Source organism: Perna viridis, chromosome 6, assembly GCF_037379345.1.
Source record: "Perna viridis isolate PV_CMFRI_1.1 ecotype Kerala chromosome 6, ASM3737934v1, whole genome shotgun sequence".
In the NCBI taxonomy this organism is placed as follows: Eukaryota; Metazoa; Mollusca; class Bivalvia; order Mytilida; family Mytilidae; genus Perna; species Perna viridis.
Window position 1 is genome coordinate 42889354 of NC_142450.1, and position 25031 is coordinate 42914384.

The window sequence follows — 25031 nt, forward strand, 5'->3', positions numbered from 1 at the left end:
TAATGGAACCAAAATTTTATCAAATGTTAAAGTTGTCCCTATCATTATTTCTGTCAAGTTTGGCCACCATTGGCACAGTAAAAGCAAACATATAGGCCAAAATGTGTTTCCCAATGGGTTCCAATGGCAATTTTGAGTGGTTGCAGCCACCTGCTGAGCCACAAAAGAAGTGGACCATTTGTAAAAGGCATTGAAGTCATTGACCATATCAAGTTTCAAAACATTGGCATATGTGGTTTAAGAGGAGTTGATCTTTGAAAATTGGCCAATCAGAAGCTTAAATGGCCTCTGGCAGCCATCTTGTTTAATCAAGAGGAATCAAAATTTTATCAGATTGTTGCGGTATTACTGTCAAGTCGGTGACCATTGGCTCGGTAAAAGCAAAGATATAGGCAAATATGTTTTTTCCCATATGGTTTCAATGGTAACTTTGAGTGGCCACAGCCACCCAAGCCACACATTAAGTGGATCATCATATTTAATCTAGTGGAGCAAAAAGTGGATCTTGGGTAAAGGCTCTTGCTCACATCATATCTGCCAAGTCAAAATTGGTTAAAATTGGTCAAGGGTTTTTCATGTAGGTGAGCAAAATGTGAAGTTTACTAGCGACAGATGACAGATGCAAAGAGATGGCATAAGCTCACTGTAACCTTTGGCCCAGGTGAGCTAATGAAATGGCAGGGTATAAAAAAGGAATGTCAAATAATCCAGAATCCTAAATTTGAACTAAAGGAAACAGGTGAATAATCACAACATAAAAATGATGTGTTTATTTACATAATGAACAACAAAGCATTTAAACTGATCCTTCATGAAACAATTTACAAAAAAAAATATAAAACAGTCTTTTGAGAATTGCACATCCACCTAATCTAATATAATTAGTTCATCAACACCCCAATCTTCAAAACTGCCATCAGGGAGGTATCGTCGTATAATTATTGGCACTTTTCTTGCCCTAGATAACAGAAAAAGTTACAATAGACTTTTGATGGAAAACAATTAGTGATTCTCATTAATAGTTCACTTTTGTTTGTTTTAGTACATGTTATTTTGGTTATATCATGTTTTTTGTTGTGTGTGTCTGTTTTCCATATATATTCTTTTTCCTTGGAATATATTATTTTGATTTCTGTATGAATCTTAGTTCCCTTAGTTACTCTCTCAATGAATATTTTTTCCCTTTTTGTTAATTAAAATTTGTACTAGTGTGAAAGCTTTTGTCAATTTTTTCAAACAAATTCTAAGTGTGTATAATTTAATATGACAATATTTGTGTAAATAAATGTATGATATTGCATTTATAATAATGAGATTTTAAACTCACAAAATCTAATTCTAAAAGTCAATTATTTTGCAGAAGATATGTAAATACTTAATGTATTGAACCATTTTTTCAAAGAATCAATATTACATCAAAAGTACAACATGCCATAAGGACCATAATTGGTCCCCTTTATTATGGAAAAAAATGAGTTTGAAGTAAATGACCAAAAAAAAAAGATATGCACTGTTAAATGGGGGATTAAATTTTGTAACTATGGTTTTAAATTTTCCCCATTTCATCAATTTTCAGTTTTATTGAAGCCTCAAATCTACCAAAAACAACAAAATCAGGCAAAAAGCAAATTTTCAATGCTAATTTTGTTATTTTCAAAAATGTCTTAATTGATTTGGACTCCTTTCAAAGTGACATTCAGAAATCTTAACCAACAATCTTGTGTCAAGTAGGCAGCATATTTGATAGAAAATTCACAGATTTGTCAAATTTGGAACATCTTATTTTCATTCATTGAAAGAAGAAATGCTTATAAATATGGTTGAATATTCTATGTTATAACTTTAACATTCTTAATAACAGAAAAAACTTCTCCATATCAAATTCATAAATTCCAGCCATGAAAGGGGCCAAATTTACCCCCATGTCCTATGATATGCAAAACCTCATATGGTAATTATGTACAATGTTTAAATACACTCCTTTTGCTCACAAAAAACTGACAGATGGACAGACAGACTGACAAAGTGAAAGCCATAGAACACCAACATCTGTAATGCAGGGCTCTAAGAACATCCTATAGATCACCTTATTCATTATATTGTTAATACTTACTTAAGTTCTTTCATAGCAATCTGAAGTGGATCTGTTTCTCCCTCCAACTCAACCATGACAGGAGCACACATTCTGTAAAATACAAACAATATGCATGTCCGGTTCCAGAAGTCTGAAATCTTTAAGATGTAAGAAGTCATACGTAAAATTGAAAAACTGGGAATGAACAGTCTTGATACCAACTAATTATTCTTGGCACAGGATGTAAATGGTGTTGTCGTCAGAATCAGAATAGTTTTTGATTTGTTAAAAGACAAATCTCAATTTTGTGGCATTTGAGAGGTGTTTGACCACCTTCCAATTAAGATGCCAAGCAGTGATAGAATTTACGGGGTAATACTTGCTAAATGCAAGCTAAAAATCAATTTTACTTCCCCTTCCTAAAATGTGCTTGTGGAATTCTATATGTGTTATGAATTCAGTTCAGAAATTCCAAAGAAACTTATAGATATAGCGAGTGTATAATTTCGACAATTGCTAAATTTAGCTGGTGGAAAAAATTATTAAATTCAATCCCTTTCAAGTTTCGTCAAGATGTGAAGAGCTGTATTGTATATGCCCAAGATTAAAGATAAAACTGATACAAAAAATCATAAGAAGTAAGAGTAAAAAACTGTAAGTATCTAGATATTGTTTGGGAAACTAAGATATGTGTCAGTACTCAATATTGTCTAACATATCTTTTGACATACCTGTAACATACATGTACACTTATTTTCATTATTATAATTTTGATAAACGTAAAATAGTAAATGGAAGTGACAATATTAAATTACTAGTTAAATAGTCATGTGTATGAAATACACATTTCTTCCTTAAATCATTTCAATAAATTATAACTTTTATATAGAAATTGCCTTATAGTTACTCTTTCCTAGTGCTATACACACAAATGTACATATCATTAAGAATACAACTCACGCAATTTGTAAAGCTCTAGTCCCTAACACCCTGGCCTTTTCATACTTCGTCATGTATGGTGTTGTGATTCTTTTATGAGGTTCAACTTGAACTTGGTCAGCAGGTAATATGTCTATATCTTGTTCCTGTATAATTATAAATATACATGTACATTAACAACTGAAAATGTTACTTACATGTATGTTTATTAATAGGAATACTGTTCAGAGTTTAATACAAGGTTATATTGCCAAATGACTAATGTCATCACTTCAAAAGTAAAACAGTTGACATTTTATAGGTCAGGTCTTAATCACTGCATCACGAGTATCCTATTCCTTGCTCTTAAAGTTGTCCCTTTGATTTTTATTAAGTACTTCAATATTATATATTCTAAAAGTAACAAATGTGCATAAATACTTTTGCAAAAAATCCAGAGAAGCATTGTTGTTCTTTTATAAATTTTACTCTTTAATAAATTCTTATTTTTTCAAATTTTTAATGATCAATTCTTATTGTAGTAAAAAGTACATGACCCATGTGATTGGTTACAAAAGTATTTATCCATTACAAAACAAGAAAGTTTGGAAAATGTAATAGTTTAATTAGAAGTGAGAATAATTGAATTTGAAGCATTTCATTTGAAGATTATCAATAAACTAAAAAGTTGTAGGCTTTGAATTCCTGCATTTTACTTGGGTCTGTAACTTTTGAAATAATGATATAAAAATACAATCACTTTTAAAAAATGCCCCAAAATACTTTGTATTCACTCCTTCAATAAAATTTTTCACATTTTGAAAACTCAATATTTTAACACGGTAAAACACCATATATGGGGTTGTATTCCAAATGAAGGAGTGGGTACCCCTAGTTTTACAACTTGTTCTCATCCTGTTGATAATCATAAGTATAAAATTTGACTTTATCAAACCACAGACTTGTAATTAAAGAGATTAACAAGACATTGTAATCTCGCTTTTTCACATGGCTGGAGATTGGATTTTATTTTTAACAAGATTTGTAATAAAGAGTAACTACTTTTAACAGGGACTTTAATATACTCCCTTGCATTTAAGGACCACTAGTAACTATAAATTTTTTAATTTTCTTTTGTTACTGCCATTTCTAACGTAAATGATGAAGTTTCTTACACAGATAAAAACTTTTTACTGTACTAAAGTTCAAGACATGGTGGTGTTAAGTCCTGAATGCTACTTGGACCACTTTTGACAAACATTTGATTAATGATGACTAAAATCCTTTTTAATTCTTTTTTTCATGCTTGTCCGCAACATTTCAAAACATTTATATTTATGAATGCTTCCTTGAAAGGTTTAAAAGTTTTATAATACAAAAGTTAATAAATAGACTAGTACACATTTCTGGTCACCATACATGGACATGAACATTTTCCCTTCTTACGTGTAAATTTTCAACAAAATGCAATCAAGAATATCAATTCATTCCAATTTAAACATAAATCGATAGTTTCAAAGAATACTGTTGATTATAATTTAGCTCAAATTGGTGATAATACACAATGCAAGTACTGCATGATGTTGGTAATTTCCATACTTTAAGTAGCCATCTTTATAAAAATCAGACAGAAGATGATTCATTAACATCAAAAACCCACTCACTTTTATTTCATGATCAAATAATCAGTCTTAGTTTTTTATTTAGTCATTGTGCTTCTGAGATAAAATCATATAAATTGTACATGAGATTGGTCTTACTTACTTCCAAGTCAAATGGCCACCCCCTACATAGTTCCAAAAACACATTGAACCTAGATCTAAGCATTGTAAGTGCATTATTTGTGTGTACTTTAAAATCATATTTATAATTTACTACAAAAGTGTATGAATATTGTTTACATATGTGAGTAATTTGCCTCCATGCAGTCAGTAGAAAAGGTAATAATGTGGATTCTCTATTATTTATTTCAGTAAATTTTGTGAAGAATATCTACAATCGTCGTAACATCAGCATAATGATTTCGAAAGCCTTATTTTCCAAGCTTCACAATGGTATGCAACTTTAAGATGTCATTTGTCCTTGGAATTCACAGTGAAACTTTGAAAATTACTTTATTAATATGTAAAGTAATGGAAAGGTTAGAAGTGGTTAGTGAGACCATTGGTACTTTGCAAGAGTTATTGTTCTTGATATTGTTTGATTTGGTTGATTGTAGATTTAGTGGTAGATGAAAGTATATCTTTCTCTAAAGATCATTCTTGATTTTTTTTTTATTTGGTTGGTTTTAGATTTAGTGGTAGATCAAAGAGTAATCAAGGGAACCAAGGTTATAGCGGTAATCAAAAGAATGTAATCCAGCGACAAAGACTAGACATGGAAAACAGACATACACAACAAAGAACATAAAGTAACTAAAATCATACATACGAAGTAACAAAAGTAAATGAGCAACTCAGACTCCACTAAAAACTGGGAGCATGGACCAGATGTACCGGTAGGGTAAGCGTCCTCTGCTTTTCTAGAAACACCCGCCGAGTTGCTCATAAAAAGTCAACTCCAGGGTAGACAAACGAAGAAAGGAAAACTATGACCCGTTAAATAAATCAGTTTTCATGGTGCAGATGGATACACCATAAGGATCCACGAGTTCATGATGACGACCATAAAACTTCTGTAGTGATGACTTCAATCTTGTAGCAACATAACCCTGTTCCAGAAGCCTATTTGTTAGAGTTCTAATGTGATACAAAAAGTTTGCGTAGTTTCGGCAAGCTCTGGCATAATGTATGAGTTGTGATAGGAACACTCCATACGCAGGTGCTGAAGGGATGTTGCCAAAGATGAAAGGAAAGTTGACAATTCTGAATGAAGTCATCATGTTTGTTGTAAAGTTTGGTCAATATTTTTCCTTTACCATCGATTTCTAAGTGTAGGTCAAGATATGAAGCTGACTTCACAGTGTCTGTAGTATCCTTTATCTCAAGTTCTTTGGGGTAGATGTGATGTATCAAATCCCCAAAATTAGGATTGTTTAAAGATAATACGTCATCTATATAGCGGAAACAGAGATTAATGGATCTAGCCAAACGATATTCTTTCTTTCGGATCAGATCAGCTATAAAGTCAGTCTCATAAGAGTGAAGGAATAGGTCAGCAAGTAAAGGAGCACAATTTGTTCCCATTGGAATTCTGACTGTTTGTTGAAAAACACATCCACCACACTGGACAAATATGTTGTCAATTAAAAATTCCAGCATTTTGTAAACATCTTTCTCTGTATATTTGGAAGACGATTTGGAATTATTTCTTACAAAGTACGAGGAATCTCTACCAAGAACTATGTCCTTCTCAAAAGTGCAGATCTAAATACGGAAATGATTATTGTAGTGTAAAAACATAGCATATGCAGACTAAAAAACCATTGTTTGTTCTGTTGGTTTTGCTAAATGAATCACTTTACCACTGTCAGTGTCTGAATTTTATATGGACGTGCTAAAATAAAGGTCTATGAATTAATTAAAAATCAATAAAAACAACTTATTACCATTGACCTTTCTCACTAAAACATACCTCTCCTTCAACTGGTTCATCTAAGGGCTCTTCATCAATATCATCCCCTAGGTCATCAAAACTGTAAGACAAATTATATTTTCTGCATTTAACATAGTATAAGTTTATAGAAACTTGCGCCATCAATGTGGTCATTTCTATGATGATCCTATTATACACGTAGTATCATCATGCTCTAGAATCAACTCAACAAGAGACAAATTCTGGTGTGACATTATCAATATTGGGCCTATTGATTTCAGCGTAACTCTGCATGGTATGGATAATACAACCCAAGCTCTAACTATTCTCTCCTGTGATAGTGACCGATTTTTCAAGCCGAGTCATGATGAATCAGAATGTTTTGCAATTAACTGTGTACAGTACATCTACAGAATGTGCAAGGATTTCGGCAAGTGATTATAACAGTATACAGTCTTTTTTTTCCTTTTATTCGTACTTAACATTTGGTAATTAAATACAATTTAAAGTAACTCATTGTATGCGTGTGATATTGTGATGGTGTGATCGTGATGTTGTGTGTGTCTGTTGGTGTATGTGTGTGTGGAGGGGGGTGTAATCTTCGTGCGTCAGCCTGTGTTTTGATGAAAGAATTAGTATACGCATATTTATGTAATCGAATGCGTGTGTATTTTTGATATATTTGTTCTCTGGAAAATCCTTTACTTCATTAATTTTACATGCATTCTATTCTGATATATACATAATGTATGTTCACTGTGTTGATAGTTATTTGTCAGGATGTACACGAGTCATGATTGGTGTATGTCCCAGTGATTGTATGGTTCATGAATGGTATTGTATGGTTAGTATGATGTGAATGTGTATTTATTCTTCATTTTGCTTGTTAGTAACTGTTTTGTAATTTACATACTCTCCACTTGGAGGTTAATATAAGTATATAGTATACATGTAAATTTTGTTGTGCAATTAAGTCTCAACTATTTGGTATTTTGCGAGTAAATGAGGTCAATTTGTCTAAATTTTCTTGCTTCAAGAAAAGAAAACAGCTGCAGATGTTCAATTTTACGCTACAACAGGCACTAAATGGTTTTCTTGACACAATAACGATCAAAAAGTATATTTACTTGTCGGCATCGTGTTCGTCGTCCGCCATTTTGAAATTCCTAATCGGCTCTGTGTTTTAAATATGTATAATAATCGAAACGATATGGAGCTCTACAAATCTTTCCGCGTATTGGAGAAATGAAAATCAGCGGGAAAATTCAAAGGTCTGTTGTTCAGAAGTTTACGGCAGGGGGTCTGCTTAAGGCCCCCAGCAGGTCCAGGGCAGAGCCCTGGTAGGGGGTCGGGGGGGGGGCGAAAAAAAATTGGCAAAATAAAGTGCAGGCAAAAGCTTTTTTGCCTAACGGCAGCTACGCGCCTGGCAATAATATATATTGTACATTACTTTTGCTATTTGGCTATTTGTTAGCAAGTTTCTCAATTGTCTCCGTCGAAACTATGATGGCTAACTTTGTAAAAATTACTGGACGGATTTTTATGAATGATGAACCAAACTGAAGAATGGCAATATACATTCAACATTAAAATTTAATAAGTTAGTTTTTTTACATGGTCAAAGTTGGGTTTGTTGAGATAAAAGAAAAAGAAACAACACAAATTTAAAATGGCTCATAGTGGTTGATTTGTCGTCACAGTAAAGTGTTTATAAAATATAAAAAAAAAACAAAATCTGCTAAATGACCAATGGACGTGGTTTTTAACAGATGGTTATATATCACAACTCATACTTTACACCAGATCTTCAATGCCGAAACTACGCGGACTTTTTTAACGTGCTAGACTTCTTACAAATAGACCATGGAAAAGGATTATGTTGCTACCAGGTTAAAGTCATAGCTAAAAAAGTTTTATGATCGCCATCATGAACTCGTGGGTCGTGATGTATCCATCTGTACAATGAGAACCGATTTGTTCACCGGTACACCTAGTCCATGCTCGCAGTTTTCAGTGGAATCCGGATTTGTCATACTTGTCATTCGAGCTCACACCTGTACTAACATTGTAATATTATTACATTAGAAGCAAATAGATTAAGGGCAAATCAAAATTGACGCCTTTGTCATAAAGTTTAGTTGAAAGTTTTTTCTGAGTTGTCACAGACGATGGACAAGACAAGAGGCAGACCTCAATTTGTCTATCCATAATTTCAAACAAGGTGCAGTTAATCACTAAACCCAAGGATATATTGGGATAAAAATTATCTATATAGTTTGGTACAACCCTTCCTTTCATTTAGGAAGCCCCTATTACCCTTGTGTTGCAGTATGAACTATGTCTCATACGAGTGTAGAATAGTCACTAGAGCTGCACAATTGGTGCCCATCGGGGTGCCTTGGTATCATGAAACACTTCTCCGCAAACTGAACAAATATATTGTCTATAAAAAAAATCAACATAAGAGTAATGTCATCATCATTAATTTTTGTTGTTATATTAAGAATTTTCCGAAATAAAATTATCGCCGGCCTCTACAGGGCGCGTCTGTACACAAAGAGCCAAACAAAAAAAATATCATTAAGTTGTAATAGTTCCTGTTCTTAAATTGGCTATTTTTTGTTTAGTTTTGTTAGATGTGTGTGTGTGTGTGTGTGTGTGTTGGGAACCGAGGCTATGTTTTCATTGTCTAGAGAAAGATACCGATTGAACCTTAATTTGGCCTATGTCGGTCTTATACGTAGTATACCAATTATAGATTGAAGCATAGAACGATGTTTACCGAAAGTTTGACTAATTAATGTTAGTCTATGGAAATGATCGAATAGTTTGCTCTTTAAGTAATTCCCATAATTTTTTATCGTCGTGTTGTAATTATCATGGTAATTTTTCTGATCATTGTCATAATCCGTCAAAACTGAGATTCTTTTGAGTGACCGCATTTTAACAAGTAATAATACGGTAAGATAATCACAAAAGACGAAACCAAAAGTTAAGAACATGTGACATGATAGCACGTCGACCTTTTAAAACGTCTGATTTACAGGAATTTAGGTACTCAGTCAAGTGTCACGTATAATATTACATGCCAACTTTCAATTTTGATTTCAAACTTTTTCTTAAACAAAGGGGAAACTATTGAACAATTGATTTTAACGGGAAATGGATTTCATAGCAACAGCTGTAATGATTAATTATAATAATTGATATGAACTGGGGTAGTAGGAGGTATGTCCGTAAGTTTAGGCAACTCACATTCAATTCTTAATATCATCTTGTTTTTTAATATGAAAAAAAAAACAATACAAGACTGGTCAAGACTTTTTTGCTAACAGCATAATAGTTGTTGCTATACTGTTTGAGTATGGTATAATTTGAATGCATGGCTTTAGATTGTCCATCTCTTGCTTAAATTAACTCTAATCATCATGCTCATAACGATATTCTGAACAAGAGCGCATGTCATCATTCTAGAAATGATACCAAATTTGTTATATTAATAATTATATATTATCAGAAGGAGTGATTTATATTACTAACCATACAGATCCTTGTTAGAACTTAATTCTTCTCATTGTTAATCTTCTATCACCAGATTTCTGACAGCAATGGGAAATGGGTAATCACCAGTCTTGGAGTTCACCGGAGTTTGAGGGCAACGACAATAGACACGGAGATAATAATCCACGTGTCCGAACAACAGCCCATCGTCATCCCAGGGAGAATTACGTATTCGGTAACGAAGGATATAACCATATGATGGGACGGGATGGAAGCAACTATGACTCTCCGCAAAATATTCCTGAAAATGTGCTGATTCATGAAGGAGACGAACATGAACAACCATGTGATACCCCGATTAATCAGCATACATATGTTTATAATCATAACCACAGACAACTGGGTGATCACAGGAATCGTATTTTTTACCAGGATGAAGACAGAGACTCGTTTATATCAAGTGAAAGCGAAGTGGATATCCCGATATACGACGATTCATCACCAATTACGATCTTGGATCTCAATTTCAACCAGAACATGAACAGAAGAAAAATACCTACATGGATCCAAACCCCACCAATTGAAGAAGCCCCCGTGTACACCGGTTCTACGGCAGGTTCTCAAGATTTGTCTGAGGAGGATTCAAACAGCGGTTATCATGAACGCATCAGGAACAAAACACCCAATAAATATTTCACATACATTGATATGGATGATCAGATTGAATGGGTTTCACATCAATCAGAACAAGGCCATGCTCCAGACAAAAGCCCTACAAATGTTGATGGGAACTCAACTATTACATCATCAGATGATACAGAGACCTTGGTCGGCAGCAGTATTATAAGTAGTGTTTCAATACAATCAAATCTTAGAAAGCACTCGATACCTCCACTCGCCTTTCAGGTAAACTCAAATTTAAATTCAAATTATTCAAAATTGGCAATAGCATATACAAGGATAGGAAGACCACAATTGTAAAAGCAATAAAGCGAGCAACGGTAAACATTGTTACATACGAGACACTATTATTTAAACTTTTAAGATATTATATACCTTACAGAAAGCCCGTTTTTAGATAGTGATATTTCAAGGTTTTTTTTACCATATTTATTTGCAATCACTAAAAGTTCCCAGTATATTTAGTATTGAACTAAAAGTAATTTTACAGCTAGTTGAAAAGGACCAGTTCAAATTTCAATACAAATCTTGGTAGGCTACTGAGTAGTTTAAATAGCTCTCTAGGTAGAAATCTGCCCTACAATATACCAATGTGTCCTACTTAACTAAGTTTGAATAGCTGTCAATTATGACGAGCTTAACCTCTAAAGGTCAAGTTAATTCAACTCTCTGAGGCCATTTAAATCATTGTTCAATCATATGTACTGGTACATTTTCAAGTTTATTTTTAGGGCATCTTATATAAACAGTCACCGTAAACCAAAGAAAAAATTAAAAAGATACTAGTATTTACAATCACTTTACGACATTTCATGAACATTTAAAAAAAAACTGTTTATTATTAAGAAGGTCCTTAGAAGGACCATATTTTAAACTAGTCGTCGGACTAAATATGTAATTCTGTTGAAATAAAGGACATTATTTATTTATTTAGAAGGACTGGTGCATGCATTTAGGGACCTGTCAAAATTTATCGCCACATAGGACCAGTGCAAATAGCAGTAGGACAGACACTTTTTTGATGTAGGTTACAGACCACCAATTCAACCAATGAGCATTTGGAACCTACGCAAAAATAGTCCTACGCAGAAATTACCCCTGTTCCTCATAGTGCTGTGAAAAAAGTTCTCATCTTATTTAAAACATTTAAACAGTTTCTGAAAGGAAAAACATTTCTGTACATTTTATAGGTGCATTTTGCTTCTTGTGATGTGAAGCCTAATCTCCATAATGATTTTTAAATATACCCCTATCTTGTGAAAACACTGGGATTTCCCATGCTATTTATAGACCCTTCACTTCCGGTGACCAGTACTGCACTGCAAGTCTGCTAACCCCACATGCCATTCTGAGGATTGTGAGCTGACATATGTAGAATCATGCTGATATATAGTCATCTGCAGGTTAAAGTTAAGGTAAAGTCCAGAGAAGCCATTGAATATTGTGAAATTAGCATAGAAGCCTATGGGAAGTGGAATTAGTGGTTTTTAGCCTTAAGCTGAAGCCATGGCAAAATGAAAAGTTTCTTGAAATAGCTTTAAACTACTTGAAGATCTTGTTAACTTTGCCATGAGAGGAATACACTACAAAAATCCTTCAAAATATGCATTTTTTTAAGTTATAGGTCCAAATTATGGAAAATTGGTCTTTTTGGCTGATTTTTATGTCCTATCTTGTAAAAAGTGTAGAAAATTTAGTAAAAATATCAAATATTAAACTTTGAGGGCTATATTTACCTAAATATGGTAGTAATAAGCACTTGAAATCAAGTTTTGTGTAGATTTGAGCAAACATTAGGTTAGAAATGAGGAAAAACTCACTTTCATTACTGCGGTTAAGGCCATATAAGCATTCCCCTATGGCAACATGGAAAATCCATTATTGAGCACTTTTTTTGCTTTAGGTGCCCTTTACTGGTCATGTTTTAATGTGAAAACACTGTATTTACAAATTTAAAGCCAAATATATCACCTTTTGTGAAAATTTAAAGATTTAGGATTTTTGACATGTGATCAAGAAAAAGGGGGAGGCATGTCAGAAATATTTTTTTTAAAATAGACCAATTTCTCAGAAAATGATTACTTTTAAAACTATTTCTTCATTAATATTGTTAAAAAACAAGTTGTGATTGATATTTTTTATTTGAAAAGTCAGAAAAAGTTCTTTGCAAATATTTAATGCATTTCAGTATGGTAGAATATTTTCACTTTTTTGCTCGCACAACTTGGTTACCCTATATTTAAAAATCAAATATTTAAAAAAGTGCTTGTCACATTTCACTGAAACTTTGCAAATGCATTCAGTATGTGTGTAGGAAGATACCTGTATAGTTATTTATTTTTTCTAAGACAAAAAGTGACTCTTTAGCTGAAGCCATGGCAAAATGAAAAGTTTCTTGAAATAGCTTTAAACTACTTGAAGATCTTGTTAACTTTGCCATGAGAGGAATACACTACAAAAATCCTTCAAAATATGCATTTTTTTAAGTTATAGGTCCAAATTATGGAAAATTGGTCTTTTTGGCTGATTTTTATGTCCTATCTTGTAAAAAGTGTAGAAAATTTAGTAAAAATATCAAATATTAAACTTTGAGGGCTATATTTACCTAAATATGGTAGTAATAAGCACTTGAAATCAAGTTTTGTGTAGATTTGAGCAAACATTAGGTTAGAAATGAGGAAAAACTCACTTTCATTACTGCGGTTAAGGCCATATAAGCATTCCCCTATGGCAACATGGAAAATCCATTATTGAGCACTTTTTTTGCTTTAGGTGCCCTTTACTGGTCATGTTTTAATGTGAAAACACTGTATTTACAAATTTAAAGCCAAATATATCACCTTTTGTGAAAATTTAAAGATTTAGGATTTTTGACATGTGATCAAGAAAAAGGGGGAGGCATGTCAGAAATATTTTTTTTAAAATAGACCAATTTCTCAGAAAATGATTACTTTTAAAACTATTTCTTCATTAATATTGTTAAAAAACAAGTTGTGATTGATATTTTTTATTTGAAAAGTCAGAAAAAGTTCTTTGCAAATATTTAATGCATTTCAGTATGGTAGAATATTTTCACTTTTTTGCTCGCACAACTTGGTTACCCTATATTTAAAAATCAAATATTTAAAAAAGTGCTTGTCACATTTCACTGAAACTTTGCAAATGCATTCAGTATGTGTGTAGGAAGATACCTGTATAGTTATTTATTTTTTCTAAGACAAAAAGTGACTCTTTAGGTTACAGACCACCAATTCAACCAATGAGCATTTGGAACGTACGCAAAAATAGTCCTACGCAGAAATTACCCCTGTTCCTCATAGTGCTGTGAAAAAAGTTCTCATCTTATTTAAAACATTTAAACAGTTTCTGAAAGGAAAAACATTTCTGTACATTTTATAGGTGCATTTTGCTTCTTGTGATGTGAAGCCTAATCTCCATAATGATTTTTAAATATACCCCTATCTTGTGAAAACACTGGGATTTCCCATGCTATTTATAGACCCTTCACTTCCGGTGACCAGTACTGCACTGCAAGTCTGCTAACCCCACATGCCATTCTGAGGATTGTGAGCTGACATATGTAGAATCATGCTGATATATAGTCATCTGCAGGTTAAAGTTAAGGTAAAGTCCAGAGAAGCCATTGAATATTGTGAAATTAGCATAGAAGCCTATGGGAAGTGGAATTAGTGGTTTTTAGCCTTAAGCTGAAGCCATGGCAAAATGAAAAGTTTCTTGAAATAGCTTTAAACTACTTGAAGATCTTGTTAACTTTGCCATGAGAGGAATACACTACAAAAATCCTTCAAAATATGCATTTTTTTAAGTTATAGGTCCAAATTATGGAAAATTGGTCTTTTTGGCTGATTTTTATGTCCTATCTTGTAAAAAGTGTAGAAAATTTAGTAAAAATATCAAATATTAAACTTTGAGGGCTATATTTACCTAAATATGGTAGTAATAAGCACTTGAAATCAAGTTTTGTGTAGATTTGAGCAAACATTAGGTTAGAAATGAGGAAAAACTCACTTTCATTACTGCGGTTAAGGCCATATAAGCATTCCCCTATGGCAACATGGAAAATCCATTATTGAGCACTTTTTTTGCTTTAGGTGCCCTTTACTGGTCATGTTTTAATGTGAAAACACTGTATTTACAAATTTAAAGCCAAATATATCACCTTTTGTGAAAATTTAAAGATTTAGGATTTTTGACATGTGATCAAGAAAAAGGGGGAGGCATGTCAGAAATATTTTTTTTAAAATAGACCAATTTCTCAGAAAATGATTACTTTTAAAACTATTTCTTCATTAATATTGTTAAAAAACAAGTTGTGATTGATATTTTTTATTTGAAAAGTCAGAAAAAGTTCTTTGCAAATATTTAATGCATTTCAGTATGGTAGAATATTTTCACTTTTTTGCTCGCACAACTTGGTTACCCTATATTTAAAAATCAAATATTTAAAAAAGTGCTTGTCACATTTCACTGAAACTTTGCAAATGCATTCAGTATGTGTGTAGGAAGATACCTGTATAGTTATTTATTTTTTCTAAGACAAAAAGTGACTCTTTAGGTTACAGACCACCAATTCAACCAATGAGCATTTGGAACGTACGCAAAAATAGTCCTACGCAGAAATTACCCCTGTTCCTCATAGTGCTGTGAAAAAAGTTCTCATCTTATTTAAAACATTTAAACAGTTTCTGAAAGGAAAAACATTTCTGTACATTTTATAGGTGCATTTTGCTTCTTGTGATGTGAAGCCTAATCTCCATAATGATTTTTAAATATACCCCTATCTTGTGAAAACACTGGGATTTCCCATGCTATTTATAGACCCTTCACTTCCGGTGACCAGTACTGCACTGCAAGTCTGCTAACCCCACATGCCATTCTGAGGATTGTGAGCTGACATATGTAGAATCATGCTGATATATAGTCATCTGCAGGTTAAAGTTAAGGTAAAGTCCAGAGAAGCCATTGAATATTGTGAAATTAGCATAGAAGCCTATGGGAAGTGGAATTAGTGGTTTTTAGCCTGTAATGCTTTTGTTGGGACACCGCTTTTTTTACTGATATATCCATAGGACACGTTTTTTTTAACGAACAAATTCTTTGAACTATTTTTTTATTAACTTAAAAAAAACTATTATAACAAAAATAGTCATTGTAATTGGAATAACTTTATCAGTGGCGGATCCAGAGGATCACGAAGTGTTCTGAATTTGCTAGGGGGTTTGGGGAGAAAATTTTGAAATATTAAACCTCAAATTCTGCATACTGAGGGTATCTTAAACAATTTTTCCACAATTTTTAAAAATTATAATTTTCCAAGTGCCCCTTGCCCCCCCCCTTTGGATCCATCACGGTATATGTATTAAAACAGAAATAGCTTTATATCAAAACCTCATTTGTAAGATCATTAATACACTGTATGTATTGATATAATATTTTCAAATAAAAACTTGATAAGAAAACCTTCATAGGATATAAACTTTTTTCTTACCAAGTTGACATAGGACATCATTTTTTTTCAAGTCAGATAGCCATAGGGTTGCAACTTTTACTTAGGCTCTTATTTTTTTGCACCGGTCCTAAGTGGCGATAAATTTTGACCGGTCCCTTATATTTCAAACTGAAATCATGGCCATTTTGCAAAAGTGTAATGAATGTTCCCATAACTCACTAAGCTCTTCAAACTACTTCAGCTAGAAAAAAATCTCAGTTTAACAATGTACGAGCATCAAATTCTTTCTAAAAGAAGTTTCAGCATTCAGTTCAATTAAGTAATTGAAACTACAAATAGGCTTGGTCTATGAATAATTAAATAAAATGAACAGTGTTATCCAATCAGAAACAAGTAAATCCCTTGTATAAAGAGTACAAGCTACCCAAACACAGTGGAAGATGGCATGATATAGAGATTAAGGTCATCATAATTGACAGAGTAATCAAGGGAGCCAAGGTTATAGCGGTAATCAAAAGAATGTAATCCAGGGACAAAGACCAGACATGGAAAACAGACATACACAACAAAGACCATAAAGTAACTAAAATCATACATACAAAGTAACAAAAGTAAATGAGCAGCTCGGACTCCACTAAAAACTGGGAGCTATTTAAGCTTAAAAGGTAGTGTCCAAAAGGTCACACAGGTGTTCTGAAGTAGTTAGATGTAAGGCAGATTTCTACCTACAGAGCTATTTAAATTACTCACTAGTCTACATAAATCAGTATTTAAACTGCAACTGATCTTTTTCAATTAGCTGTACATTTGTTATAGAGGTTAAGAAACTGTCTGTTAAGTCTACCTTTGGATGATGGGCAAACTATTACAGAAAAGGCAATTGATAGAGTTGCATCACATGTAAAGTTAATAGACTATGTCGCTAAAACAGATGTGCTGATCAAAGGTATGATTTTAAGATGATTTTGGAGGACTTGACCCTATCCTATCATGGCTAAGTCTGTCAATCTTAAACACTTACATTAAATATAGTTATTGTTGTATTCAATATCGACTCATTGCAGTGTCGATAAGCCTTAGAAATGATAAAAAAATATACATTGGATAGTGACAAGCATAAACTAAAATGAAAGAAACAAAAAGAGATGTCAGTTATGTGAGTTAAGTCTAACACGTGTCAGAATTCCTTACTTTCCATAGAACACCTGTATATTCATCAAATGTCAGGCCGTGGACACAATTTAAAGTAAACCGTCAATTTTACCTCAAACACTTAGGCTTCATTCCTTGTACTGCACTTGGTAGAACCTCTTGGTGGTGGATTTTGGCTTCCTATTATGATAGTTTTTAATTTGAGTAATTCTTGTACACAATTTTCCTTCACTATTTGCGGTATTGATGTTTATTTATTTAATTTGTAAAAACAAACAAAATTTACAAATTGATTGTGAATGTTTTCAGGTGAGGAAGCAACCGGTATATTTATCATTATTAATGGTAAAGTCAATGTTGTGTCGGAGAATGGTTCTGATGTCCTTGCCACGTTACACGAGGGGGAATATTTCGGTGAAATCTCCGTCCTGTTTCGTTGTCCGTGTACTGCTAGGGTACAAACAGTCACTAAGTAAGACTTCAAGTATTAAAAATAGGATCTTCCGTCCTTTTATATAATTGATACTCAGAATATTTAATTGAATAAAGAAAGTTCTTGATGAATCATATAGCAGACACCTGCTTCAGTAAGAACCATACGACATAATATATTCTATTCTTGTGGTTTACATTTCATTAGTGATAAATGAACATGAATCCAACAGTTGAAATAAATTCATTTACATCAAGTAAGGAGTTGGAATATGACCAAGAACTATTATAGAATTTCATTTTTTTGCAGATGCCAGTTTTTATTGTTAGAAGTGGAGGACGCACGACGATTGTTACACAAAGTAAATGTAGACATTATTGACTATTTCGTCTATAAACGGTATCTCCCTACAAGTGATCATATGGATGTCACCAGAACACAAAGAAGAATGGTACTTACATGTCTTAAAATGGTATGTATTTTGTCCTCCTCAGACGATAGACTTTACTTCTCTTATCACCATGGACAAAGTTGTCCGAGTTACCCGCTGGACAAAAGTTAGCCTTGTGCAATCTATACAAGTTATCCAGTAGATGAATACCTATACAGTGGTCCAAGTGTAGTTTGTACATTCAATCAGTTTCAGTAATGTCTGCTCTTGTACAGGTCTGACAATGACATGATTTAATACATGAAGACATGCATGGTTCTTGGGAACATTATCATATGTTAGTAGCGCTTTTAGTCGAAATAAATAAAGGTCTTATAATTTTAATTACTTGTATTCAGAAAAGAAAATGTATAGAAGTCTATTTCTGTCATGGAGATAAATAAAAGTCGCGAAAAATTATCTCGAAAAGTTATTTCACAAAAAAGTCAACATGATTTATCACAATGCAAAAATTTTGTAGCTGACACTACTTGGCATTTTCACAACTTTAAATTGCGATAGTTTATGTCGACAGATATCATAACTTTTACGACCAGTTGAGATAATATATCAGGATTTGTCATGATAATTAGCACATAAAGTCGTTGTATTAGTATAAAGTTGTCATAGTTTATCGTGAAAATATTTTATGTCAAAGGCACAAGCTGTCGTCGGTTCCCTTAAAGTCGCGATAATTCATGTAATTATATCGAACGATCGACATAATTATCTTAACTATTGCGAAAAATTATCGTGACTTTTTGAGATGAAATTGTCATTTATGTCCACAAAATACCCAAATTATCACGACTTTTCGACATTTATTTATCACGATGACAGAAATAGACTTCCATAAAAAGGCATTACTATTTCTATCACATTGAATTTTAGTTACCGATATTTGAGCAATGGTCGCAAGCAGCTATTAAAGCCCTTATACTACAGATCAAACCAGCTCTAGTTATTCTCTACCAAGCCAATACTATAATTGTTCAGGAAAAGGATCCACCAGTGGCGTTGTATGTTATTATAAGGGGGAGGTGAGAAAATACATAGATTTAATCCGTTTGAATACAACTTCAAACTGTGAATATTTTTGACATGATTTGAAGAAATAGTGTGTCCGTTACTGACCGTTTCTGAAAACATAGATCGCAAAGGTTTTCTATTATAGCGAAATAAAAATTTCGATTTTTTTTCAACTATTGAAATTCAACGAGATGACAAATTATTTGTTAAACAGAACCTTTTAACTGCAATTTGACGGGAGAACGGACAGATGGAGCGAATAATCTTCTGAAAGCCTTAAAGAGGCACAATGAAACTACAAAATTATTTTACAGAGCTGTGATTAAGAGGGAAGATAAAGTGATAGTAGAAATGCATGCTGACAAACATCCCGTAGTAATAGGGGAGGAGTGTAAGTATTTCTGACAAACATCTCATAGTGATGGGAAGGAGTGTAAGTTTTTCTGACGATGGAAGAGGACTGTAGTATCTCAGGCAGACATGACGTAGTGAAAGGGGAGGAGTGTAAGTTTCTCTGACAAACATCCCGTGGTAATAGATGAGGATCGAATGTAAGTATCCCTGACAAACATCCCGTAGTGAAAGGAGAGGAGTGTAAATATTTAATTCTGACAAACATCGCATATAGTGAAGTATTTCCGACGAAAGGAGAGGACTGTAGTATCCCTGACAAACATCTCGTAGTAATATGGGAGGAGTGTAAGCATCTCTGACAAAAATCACATGTAGTGAAGTATTTCCGACAAAAGGAGAGGACTGTAGTATCTCTAACAAACACCTCGCATTAATATGGTGGGAGTGTAAGTACCCTAGACAAATATTCCGTAGTCATATCTTTGTTCAGTAACATAAACTGCATTTGATATTTACAAAATAAAACTTAAAAAATGAGAAAATATTTTTAATAACTGTGGAAATAACTATGATGGGTTTTGAGATTAACAAGCTTAATGATGCTCTAAGTATTGCTGTTTTCTTTGTTCTCGTTTCATTTCGATTTCATTTTTTGCCATCACTTAGCGTCCGTCGTAATTTTTCAAAACTCTTCTTGACCAATTAGAATCAAACTTTGTATGAATGCTCCTTGGGGTATCCTGCATTGGATTCGATCTGTCAAAAAGCATTACCGTCGTTACTAAAAATAGAACATAGCGGTCAGACAGTAGTTTTTCCCATGTATCTCCAAAACCGTTTGGTTTTGCCAAATTCTGACGTCTGCGTTCAGCATGATGACATCTATTTGTGGTCAAATTTTCATTTTGTTCAGTTTAGCCATGTTAGAGTTATTGCCCTTTTTCGACGTTTTCTGCTATTTTTAATGTTATTTCTTTCAAAAATCTTCCCCTCTGAGACTACTTGACCAATTAAAACCAAACTTTGTACGAATGTTCCTTGTGGTATCTTGTATAGAATTAATTTGGGGATTTCTGATCCGTCGAAAAACATTGGCCGCCTTTACTAAAAATAGAACATAAGGGCCAGACAGTAGTTTTTCCAATATATCTCAAAGTCGTTAGTTTTAGCCAAATTCAGACTTTAGGTAAAACTGTTCACCATGATGAGATATATCACTGGTCAAATTTTCTTTTTTATATCTGAAACCATGTTGGAGTTGGTTGCCCTTTTTCGACGCTTTTTTTTTTTATTTTTAGCTCACCTGGCGTCCGTCGTCGTCGTAGACAAATTTTAACAAATCTTCTCCTCTGGAACTACTGGACTGACAGATTTTAAACTTCGCATGATTGTTCCTTAGGGTGTTCTGCACAAAATGAGCGTTGGGATTTTTGATCGATGAAAAAAATATGGCCGCCGTTACTAAAAATAGAACAAAGGGGCCAGATGGCAGTTTTTTGGCAAATAACTCTTAAGCCATTGCCTTTAGCAAATTTTGGCATGGATAATATTGTTTATCATCATGAGACGGACCTATGCCAAAATTTTCAAAACGATTGGTCAACTGATGTAGGAGTTACGGCCCCTGAAAGTTTTTTTCGTATTTTCGCATGTGCAACTTTGAAAATCTTATTCTCAAAATCCATTGGACAGAATTCAATGGAAGTTGACATATATGTTCCATAGGGTATCCCACACAAATTGACAGTTTGGATTGTTGATTCATGAAAAAACATGGCCGCCATCACTAAAAATGGAACATAGGGGTCAGATGGCAGTTTTTTGCAAATAACTCAAAAACCGTCGTCTTCAGCAAATTTCAGGCTTATGGTAAAATTGTTAAGTATCGTGAGAAGGACCTATGATTTTCAAAACCATTCATTGACTAATGTAGGAGTTACGACCCCTGAAAGTTTTTTTTTGTTTTTTTTTTTCACATGTACAACTTTGAAAATCTTCTTCCCTAAAACCATTTAAGATCATTGAATGAAAATAAGCATAATAGTTCTTTAGTGTATTGTGCTCAAAATGACTGTTGTGATTTTTAATCCGTGAATAGATATGGCTGCCTATACTAAAAATGGAATTTATGGGTCATAAGACAGGTTTTTGAAAAAAAAAATAAAAAATTGTTGCCTTTAGCAAAATTCTGGTTCAGATCATGAAAATGCTATGAAAAGCATTTCTTGCATTTGACAATTTAGTTGATTTTAACTTTGCCTGTCTCAATCCTCAAGTTTTTCAAATAAGCAAATGGTTAACCAGATGAGCGATTCAGGCTCTCTTGAGCCTCCAGTTTAATGTTACTGTAAACAATCTTCTCTTCTGAAAACACTTGACCAATTGAATTAAAACTAAATTTGGTATGAATGTTCCTTGGGAACATAGAACTGATGTGGGGATTTTTGATTCGTCAAAAAAAAATGGTTGTCATTATTAGAAATAGAACAGGGGTCGGACAGTAGTTTTTCGCGTATTATATCCCCAAACAGTTAGGTTTAGCCAAATTCTTTCAGTTGCTGAAATGATCCATATTATAAGGCCTACAAAAGTCTCCAGGGATCAAAGTTGTCAGACGACTCTTTGTAAGCGTTATTGCCCTTGAAAGGTGAACACTGACGCTTTCTTTTAGTTTTCAGCCAATATCTTGAAAACTTTTATAGACAGAAAGAAACTTTCAATTGCTGAAACGATCATTATGATAAGTCTTACCGAAGTCTTCTTGAATCAAAATTGTTGGACAACTCCTTGTTAAATTTATTGCCCTTGAAAGACAAAATTTAACCAGGTGAGCAATTCAAGCTCCTGGGAGCCTCTTGTTGTATGTGTTACAGGTTTACACATAGAATGTAACAGCTGTGTAACCATTCAAACCTCCACATGCTGTCAAGTCATCTTAATCAAGGAGGAATACATCCATAACGTTTTAAGCGAGGTATATATGACATATATCAATAAAATAAAGATTAAATCTGGTAGTTATCTTGTCTGCATTCTACACTTCTGCCACTTTTTATGAATTAATTTCTAATTTATTGTACACAATTGACCAATAATATACTTTGTTTAAGATTACATAATACTAAACATTATTTTTAAAAGTAATTAATTTCATTAAAATGCTGAACACATTTCATTAAATAGTAAGTAGACATCATATTTCATAGTTTGCTGCAGATGCAAGTGACTTATGGTCTGAAAGACAAAGAAGGTGGAAGACAATGGCCAATAAGACTGACCCACTTCACCAAAGATTTCCACATCTTCTCCAATTTGAGGTACATTATTCCTTTATTTCCTCAGTTTTACTCATTTTGTTTGAATTTTGTTTTTAAAATCTTAAAGTGCAAATTACCATAAATACAGATGTTCCTCGTTTTAATTATTTTTTTAATTGACCCTTATTTTAAGTTTAAAAACATTAAACGGATGTTTTTGCAGGTTCTTTATCACTTGGTAATCAATCACCGTATCTTTGCTCAGTGCTCACCACGATGTGTTCAATATATGGTCCTACAAGGTGCTCCTAGTCATTTCAATCTCGGTCAAGTTGTCTGCACACAGAAAGAATATGGTAAGTGATTTATTGTTCTTTAGTTTAATGGTACATGTATATTCTGAGAACATTTAATATTACTTAATGTCAGTTTTATCATCCCATCTGAACCTACTGGAAAAAATAGCGCTTATACACGCTGAGCGATTTTTAATTGTAAAAACTTGTATGTTCGAAATATTCTGTTCATTTTCGTTGAATCGTGTACCACGCACTTTACTGTCAAGAAATTACACCCCTATATTACAAGATATCTTATGAAAAGGCTAGTGAAATCTTTAACACAGCTAATTCTAAACAATTGAAATTTTCATTATTTGCGGGTAATCAGTGGTTTTGTTTTATAAACGAATCCTTTGTTTTATTTTAGATAAGTTTAAAGTAGTTTTGGTAATAAAAGGCACAGTTGAACTCCTTACTAGTCTGGATTTTAGATACGCTGTTACCATAGATACTGGTGATATTTTTTGTAAGTACTTATTTAGTTTATTTTAAAACTTAATAATTTCTCTTGACCAGTATGATCAAAGAAAGCTCATAAGCCATTAATTACAGACTATTTCGAAAAGTACTTCAATGTTCTAAGTGACAAAGATTATTTTACGTTTGTGTAAATGTAAAACAAACTATAGCTCATTTATTGATCATGGTCCATGGGACCTTAAAATATTAATGATTTTAGATATGCGTGACCCAAAATGATAAACTAAAACAGTTGAAACTATGTAAATTTGTCTGAATAATTAAGGTATATGTTGAGCTTCTTGGCTAGCTCTTTTATTAAGTTATGTTATTCTGCACGTGGTTTAAATATGCATGTAATCTCTGTACCTATACATGAACGCCAGAACCACATCTGGGAGTGTAACTATTTGGTCACCAATCACCAAACACAATATAAACAGTAATCATTCACTTCGCAAATCGTACTCATCCATTAATTTCCTCCACTTTGAATATAATTTTCTGTCCAAAAAGTGATCTATAAGTTTATAGATTGAAACTGTCTTTGAAGTTTGTTGATTTTTTACATTAAACATTGTTTTAAAATGGACAAAGATTCAGATATTTCAAATATAAAGAAAAGAACTTTGTGCTTGAACTTACAGCAATTTCAATGATATACATTTTCATATTTCTATTGGGTTTTGAAACTACATGTAGCAATCTTGTCACAGTTTGTTACTTGTGTTACTGTAACTATTATTTTGTGTGTGTGTGTGTATGTTTTTTTTTTATGGCTGATACTACAAGTATTACATAATCCTTGAAAGTGTAGACTTTGAAGTTACACCATATGCATCTTCAACTGATTTTTTATTTCAGATCGTTGTGACTGGATGGGAGACAGGGGAAAGCTTATTGCCAGAAGTAATTGTTTGGTGTTGAAAATAGACAACAGTGATATCATAGATGCTCTAGAACAGTTCAATGATTCTCACCTGGTCCTTCTATCCAAGCCTGAATAACAATTTACTTGTTATTATGATGTTAGTGACAGATTTATTCTGTAAATTGTTCTGGCCTTATTCAAAATAAAACATAAACTGGTTTACCTATCTTTCCACTTAACCAGCAATTCTTAGATATGGTTCCATGACACAAGCAACCATAATTAGAGAAATATTGTGTTGGAAAAATGCATTACTAGACTTAATTTTCAAGTGAACTTCAAAAAGTTAAGAATTTTTAATGTTTTTCTTTTCTTGAAGCAGACAGAAACTAGAAATACTTCGAGCAACCTCACAATAAGAATACCCCTCCCCATCTTATAAATGTATAACTAGGAAAGTTTAGCATTCTCTCTTTGTAGTCCCTTGACAGTAACTATATTCCTTCATTCACGCATAAATATGATGC

At 33.0% G+C, this 25031-nt stretch overlaps 2 protein-coding genes across 6 annotated transcripts; one reads left to right on the plus strand and one right to left on the minus strand.

The window, feature by feature from the left end:
* Positions 1 to 755: 755 nt before the first annotated feature.
* On the minus strand, positions 756 to 7730 carry LOC148615062 (DNA-directed RNA polymerases I, II, and III subunit RPABC2-like). The gene is made up of 5 exons (XM_088589696.1): positions 7654 to 7730; positions 6566 to 6626; positions 3035 to 3159; positions 2114 to 2185; positions 756 to 958 (listed from the first exon to the last, which is right to left on the minus strand). Exons 1-5 carry the CDS (start codon positions 7680 to 7682, stop codon positions 868 to 870), a joined length of 378 nt encoding a protein of 125 aa, XP_088445822.1. The 5' UTR covers positions 7683 to 7730; the 3' UTR covers positions 756 to 867.
* Positions 7729 to 24726, plus strand: LOC148615063 (uncharacterized). Of its 5 annotated transcripts, none has more exons than XR_015923828.1 (12): positions 7729 to 7797; positions 10122 to 10933; positions 16995 to 17124; positions 17640 to 17802; positions 18073 to 18235; positions 19085 to 19233; positions 19537 to 19613; positions 22450 to 22550; positions 22793 to 22893; positions 23099 to 23189; positions 23542 to 23640; positions 24498 to 24726. XR_015923828.1 is itself a non-coding variant. In XM_088589691.1 (12 exons), the coding sequence occupies exons 2-12, from the start codon at positions 10142 to 10144 to the stop codon at positions 24638 to 24640; spliced, it is 2061 nt and encodes a 686-aa protein (XP_088445817.1). In that variant the 5' UTR covers positions 7729 to 7797; positions 10122 to 10141; the 3' UTR covers positions 24641 to 24726. The 5 variants fall into 5 exon arrangements, 3 of the variants coding, with proteins under 3 accessions (XP_088445817.1, XP_088445819.1, XP_088445818.1); XM_088589691.1 differs by having other exon boundaries at positions 22783 to 22893; positions 23057 to 23189; XM_088589693.1 differs by having other exon boundaries at positions 22783 to 22893.
* Positions 24727 to 25031: the final 305 nt, after the last annotated feature.

What these genes read in the sequence shown, in the direction of transcription:
- LOC148615063 (XM_088589691.1), top strand. Translation starts at nt 10,142, where the DNA reads ATGGGTAATCACCAGTCTTGGAGTTCACCGGAGTTTGAGGGCAACGAC. An exon ending in CACATCTTCTCCAATTTGAG is followed by an intron (nt 22,894 to 23,056) that starts GTACATTATTCC and finishes ATGTTTTTGCAG; the next exon opens with GTTCTTTATCACTTGGTAAT. An exon ending in CTGCACACAGAAAGAATATG is followed by an intron (nt 23,190 to 23,541) that starts GTAAGTGATTTA and finishes GTTTTATTTTAG; the next exon opens with ATAAGTTTAAAGTAGTTTTG.
- LOC148615062 (XM_088589696.1), bottom strand. Translation starts at nt 7,682, where the DNA reads ATGGCGGACGACGAACACGATGCCGACAA. An exon ending in ATGAACCAGTTGAAGGAGAG is followed by an intron (nt 3,160 to 6,565) that starts GTATGTTTTAGT and finishes ATAATTATACAG; the next exon opens with GAACAAGATATAGACATATT. An exon ending in ATTGCTATGAAAGAACTTAA is followed by an intron (nt 959 to 2,113) that starts GTAAGTATTAAC and finishes TCTGTTATCTAG; the next exon opens with GGCAAGAAAAGTGCCAATAA.